The following is a 6,000-nucleotide window of genomic DNA, read 5'->3' on the forward strand; positions in this document are numbered from 1 at the left end:
TCTGGTTACATCGATCAAATATTGACATGATATTTTATAGTATCAATCATGTTACACACATAAAGACAAAATACTAACATCTATAAATCTTTCTGAACGGTTTTACTTTCACCTAGACCTCTCCTAATTAGGGTTTTATTGGTCTTCTCCAGAATTTCCATTCAATTTTACAATTATCTTCTACTACAGGCATTAATCTAACTTGCTCTTAAGAATTCATTCATCTAAATCCTCTTTTGCATAGTATGCCCACTCATTCGTTAAATTATTTTCTTATTGGCCCCTTTTTCCACAATGTCCACAAAACATCAGAGGTAAATTTTTCCCTTATGCGTGAATAGTACTTTTTGGTTACAAATAATACTCAACACACTTTTCCAATATTTAGCTCAGCTAGGATTAATGAGCCTCTGCCTAAACTTGCATTCTACAAACCTCACCTTATTTCCACCACTTGAACAAAAGACATGTGCCTCTAATACTCATCTGGATAACTTGGCTTATCATATGCTCTTTGCAAGTACTAGAAACGGGAAGAGTAATATTATTTGTTGAATGGACAAAAGTGCCAGTTATCAATCTTATACAGTGATAATAGGTATTTGGTAGTGCATATGCAACATAGTAAGAGCATTACTAACCAAGTTGGTTTTACATCTCACCAAAGTCCAAACAACTAATTTACTACTGGAGGAGGAAAAAGGTATTGCTTCATCCACATATCTGTAAAAGAACAGGAATAAAAAACTATAATATCTGAATCACGAATAACATAGCTTGATTGAACTTTCATAAAGAATTCAACCTCGTGCCGGTGCAAAGATTGAGCTAACTCAAACTTAAAAAAATATTTACTTTCAACTAAACTTATAATATTGACAACAAAATTCCAAAAAGCACTATAATTTTATCAACTAGTCAATTGCTTTAACTGGAGTTTTGTCCAGCATCTTTATGCCAAGTTAGAAACAATATCACAGGTTGGCGAAACAAAATATCGGTTTAACAGTCAGCAGCAGCTTAATGATACCAAAACTGAAAATATCAGCTGCTTAAGTAGGCTGCCATTGAGTACCCTCTATAATAATTCATTCCCAGTACATTGTACACTATCACAACCTTTTCAAGCACCTAAAGTTGCTTGATTCCCCTCCAATATTTTCAGCCAAACCAGCAATTTCCTACTAAACATTCAGCAGTTCTAATGAGTACGGATTTGTAATAAATCTCTATAATAAAGAACTCTTTAACCAAGTTTCCGTCACCCAGTTTTCAAAAAGTTGAAATATGACCACTATTAATACTTGAGTATATGTCAAATCGATTATTCAACTCAAGCTCTTTTCATTTATGGGTAAGTACTATTAATGAAATAACAAAATGAGATTTCACTCTTCAACACTAGAAGAGACGGAGCAAAAAGAAAATAAAAAAGAAGCTCTTTCATGTTACCTTAGAGACAGGTATAAAGTATAACGATTGCATGGTAAGCATCTTGCTACTTGATTCACATGTGACTTTATATTAACTGCCACAAGGCAAAAAAACTCAAGCACTCTGCAGAGTGGGAAGAGATAGTAAACCAGAAGAAATACACAAGAATGCAAAAACTAGATTTTCCGACCACCTTCATTCAACCAGAATCTAAGATACATATGAACAATCTCCGAAAGCACAGCTTGCAAAATTTGCCCAAAACAATAGCTAAATCATTAGATATTCAGATACTTACGTCTGTACTACTCACATCGTGCATCCAATCAAATAGTAATAGCTTCATATCTGCAACAAACAATCTTGCAAATCACAAAATGTGTCTACCTGTAGAGAAGGAGGAGGTCACATTCTCCATAGAAAACATAAAGAAAAAATAAATTGAGGAAGTCAAGGTTTTCAACATACCTATGGTCAAATAATGACCCATGGAATGGTTGGTCCAAAGGAAGTTAGCAACAATAGAATTGTTCCACTCAAACACACAATGGAAGTTAGCTGGTCGCAAAGCTTTTAATGCCGTGTCCTTATGAAGAAACGATGCTCAGCCTGACCCTCAGCCTTATTCACAATTTTTCTACATGCTAGGACACAACCGCCTATAAAACTCGTTAAAGTCAAGACGGAAAAAGAGAAATTTTAGGTCAACATGCTGCTGTACAGGCAACTGAGAAATGAAATCCTCTTGCAATGATGAATATTCCTTAGCAATTGCACCAAGATCTTGACCCATATTTCTTAGAAATTCACCAGCACGTTGTGTTAGGGCTTTTCTCCCATCAACAATCCAGGATCCTTGCTCTGCAGTTTTATCATTCAATTGCTTTCGTGATCGTGTTTTCTTCTGGTCTCGAGAGGAAAGGGAGGATTCGGTCATTCTGAAACAAACACATGGTCAAATAACATGCGTGGCAATATATTTTTGTTATTCAGGGGTGAATGAGTGAGAAGATTTACAAAATGAAAAAGTAAGATGAATACCTTGCTTGCAACTCATGAATACCTTCATACAATCGATCTGCACGGCTCCGAAAACGTAATATAAGATCAAATATTACAAGTAGTGACTTGTAAAGAGACTGGGAAAGGTCTCCAAGGAGAGATTTTTCTACAATAGAATGCAGATATTTCTCATGAGCTGCAAGTAGATCATCAAGATCCTTGGCTACTTCCATCTCCGCCAAAAAATTTGACCATGATATCTCCAAAACTTCAAACATTATATAATATTGCAAGTTTGAAATGAAGTGATTAATTTCAACCCAAAGAACCTGACAGCGCCTCAACGTTGAAACTAATTGCATCTTTACTGCATGTTCCAATCTGGTAAAGGAATTAGAAGTAATGCAGTTTGGTTTCATGGTCTTCCAGGCACCAGTAAGCGCATGTTCTACTCTTCTAAGCTTCCAAAGAAAATTAAAAATTCTTAAATACCTTGCCATCACAGACTCTGTGAACACTGTATCAAGTGGAACTCTTGCATCATATTCCAATGAAAATACATCCCAGCCCCTATCACCGCTCTCATGTGGCATCATTTTAACCCTGAGCCTATCCAAAATGTCAGGATCGTCATACTGAGCATTAGATGCCCTAATTGCAGTTTCCAGCAATCCCGAAAGTTTGAAAGAGCTAATAGTGTTAGCTGGCTCAGAAAGCTCAGGCCCCACAATATCCATCAGATACTGCACAAAATCACCTTGGCCAAGCAACAAATACTGCTTAATTGCAAGACAGTGTTCTTTGAACTTGTACCTCGTGAAAATCACATCCAACAAATGCTTGTCAATCCTTTTTGCAGCTTTATCTACCAAAAACTCAAGGGTATCCGTTTCCCCGTATCCAAAACCACCTCTTCTTGCTGTCACTTCATTATCAGTGATAACCTCAGTCGCAGCATCCGCCCAACCACGGTCCTCACAACAAACGCGAAGAAAATTAATCGACTTGCCAGTCCTCAAGATCCTCTGCGCAAGTGAAGGCGGAATGAACAAAGGAAGCATCGCATGATGAAGACTATACCCTTCTCTCCAAAGTGACTCAGCCTTAACAGGCTGCCCAACAATAAAAAACTCAGCAAATATATCCTCCAACTCTCCTTCCAAAACCCATCTCCTCACCATCTCAAACAGCGAAGAACACACTCTCTGCAGCAACCTCCTCATAAACTCATGAACCAACGGATCACCATGCTGTGCGTGCAAATGAATCGCCCCCGCCATAGCCCCGCCGCGCAAAACCCTACACTTCTCAACCAAATCCGCCATCAGCCTCATCTTCACCATTGGCTCAGCCAACCAAACCGCCAATCTCCTCAGCGATAGGTAGTTCTCAGAACTCGCAGATTCGGACACCAAAGGAATCGGGTTCGAAGCCTGAGCCTCAAGAACCGCCAATAACTTATAGTACTCACTTAACTCATCCTGCAAAGCGGAACAAAAAGCTTGCCCCACAGTTCCCACATCTTCATTGGGAAACCGATCCATACTCTGCGAAATGTAACCACTAACCTTCCGAAACAAAACACCCAATTCACAAAGGTTATGAACCATACTCCTAGTAGCTCTCGGAACCCTAACCGAATCGGGTATCACATAACGGTTACTCTCACTCTCGAATTTCACAAACCTACCATCGACCCCCTGGCAAGCATAGAGCACGTCCGTGACGATAACCTCTTCCGACACCTCGTTTTCTTCCTTGACCAAATCCACGAACTCGCGAAACGCGACGTCGCGGCGGTTCTCAGGATCCTTGGAGACAAGTAAAACGCCGTTACTCCAGCCTTTGTTTGAAGCGGGTTCGGAGAAAGCGAGATTGGGCAAGAGAGGTGTGGTGGTGGCGACGGCGGCGGTCTTGTTCCGATCTTCGGAGATGATTTTGAGGAGGTAGATGACGGCCCATTTATTGTTGACGCTTTGGGCTTTGGAGGCGAATTTAGAGAAGAGGTCGGCAAAGGATAGGGCATCCGCAGAGCGGGCGTTGGTGGCGAGGTGGCGCTTGATGGAGTCGGCAATGGCGGCTGCGTCCGGGGCGACGGAGGGAGTGAGGCGGCTGGAGAGGATGCGGAGGGCGTAGCGGAGAGAGTTGCGGAATTCGGGGGAGTTAGGGTTTAGCGGCGGAGAATTGGATGGAAGGTTCTGGGAGAGCAACCGGTGGACCAACTCCTTCACCAGATCTGGAAGCTTCTGCTGGTCTTCTTCTTCCTCCATCCTTCTGCTTCTTCACCAACAAACTTTTCCTTTTTCTGTTAATTTTCTCGATGGAGTGAGTGGAAAATAGGAGTGTTTTTTGATTTGTTATGGGCGGGGAAATGAAACGCAAATGCAAATGCAAAAATGCTTTTAGCGTGATACCCTTTATTTTTTTTTTTAAATGAAACCTCAATCTCTCAACTCAAGAACACTATCTCATCACTCAAATTGCAAATCTCCGATTCAATCTCCTCTTCATATTTTTTTTTTTCCTTTTTTTTTTCTTACAGAGTGAATCTTCGATCTTTCTTAACAATTTTTTCTGATTCAAGAACCATCAATTAACTAGCTCTTCTATTCAACACAACAACAACAAAAACTTGGAATGCAATTTTAATTCGCTGCGATAATAAAGCTTTTTTTCTTTTTCAGTTTGGTCTGTGGTTAAGTTAGGTATGAATTTGATTCAAATAAAGAATTTAATTTAAATAGAATCATAATATAGACAAATTACAGTATTATTTAAATATTTTCTCACGCTTTCCCTTTTAATGATTGGTTTTGTATTAAGTTCTGAATTTGCAGTTACTTAAATGTTTAGAACAATTATTTTTGTGGTTAATAGGAATATTATTTCACTCCAATAAAATTGTTTCTACTTTTCTCATCACAAACATTTATAATAATATATAAAAAAATATGGTCCTGTATAATATGTTTAATGACTTTTGTAATAATTACTTTAAAAAATATATAATTAGAGTAAAAATCCAAAAATCTATGCTTAATCACACTGTATCCTTTTATCTTTCCGGTTTTCACCATTTTTTTCATCTGCTTTTTCTTTAAACATTTTGCTACTTTTTATCCACCAAAAAATTGTTTCCTTTTTCTCCGTCAAATAGTGACCAAAATTACAATTGGATAGATAATTTAATCATACTTTTTATTACTATTAAAAATGTATCTTATATCATGATCAAATCAATTTTATAATTTAAAAATGTCACAGTTGAAAATGGTAAATTGTATCGTAATTAATTTTATATCAATTAAAAGAATGATATTTACCTTGATTAAATTTTTTTAATTAAAAAGTAATTACTTGTGTTTTTCTCCGTTCCGTGTATAGTTTATTGACACAGGCCTAACAATCTATAAAACAAGATAAAAATAACTTTGTATTGAGTATTTATTCTTTATACATAGAAACAAATTTCCATAGGGTGTAATATGCAATGAAAACTCATTCCATTAAGCATATTTCTTCACACAAATAAAAGGAAATATATATAGTGAAAATAGGGTGAGA

The 6,000-nt window shown here is 37.6% G+C and overlaps 1 protein-coding gene across 6 annotated transcripts; it reads right to left on the reverse strand.

The window, feature by feature from the left end:
• Window positions 1-521: 521 nt before the first annotated feature.
• Window positions 522-5,145, reverse strand: LOC137814152 (gamma-tubulin complex component 3). Of its 6 annotated transcripts, none has more exons than XM_068616737.1 (5): window positions 2,476-5,145; window positions 1,903-2,372; window positions 1,733-1,821; window positions 1,453-1,528; window positions 522-723 (listed from the first exon to the last, which is right to left on the reverse strand). In XM_068616737.1, the coding sequence occupies exons 1-2, from the start codon at window positions 4,704-4,706 to the stop codon at window positions 2,072-2,074; spliced, it is 2,532 nt and encodes an 843-aa protein (XP_068472838.1). In that variant the 5' UTR covers window positions 4,707-5,145; the 3' UTR covers window positions 522-723; window positions 1,453-1,528; window positions 1,733-1,821; window positions 1,903-2,071. The 6 variants fall into 6 exon arrangements, with proteins under 6 accessions (XP_068472838.1, XP_068472837.1, XP_068472840.1 ...); XM_068616736.1 differs by having other exon boundaries at window positions 1,453-1,557; XM_068616738.1 differs by lacking the exon at window positions 522-723 and adding an exon at window positions 757-1,184 and having other exon boundaries at window positions 1,453-1,557.
• Window positions 5,146-6,000: the final 855 nt, after the last annotated feature.

This window comes from Phaseolus vulgaris, chromosome 1 (assembly GCF_000499845.2).
Source record: "Phaseolus vulgaris cultivar G19833 chromosome 1, P. vulgaris v2.0, whole genome shotgun sequence".
Classification (NCBI taxonomy): domain Eukaryota; kingdom Viridiplantae; phylum Streptophyta; class Magnoliopsida; order Fabales; family Fabaceae; genus Phaseolus; species Phaseolus vulgaris.

What these genes read in the sequence shown, in the direction of transcription:
- LOC137814152 (XM_068616739.1), bottom strand. Translation starts at nt 4,706, where the DNA reads ATGGAGGAAGAAGAAGACCAGCAGAAGCTTCCAGATCTGGTGAAGGAG. An exon ending in ATTCATGAGTTGCAAGCAAG is followed by an intron (nt 2,373 to 2,475) that starts GTATTCATCTTA and finishes TGTTTGTTTCAG; the next exon opens with AATGACCGAATCCTCCCTTT.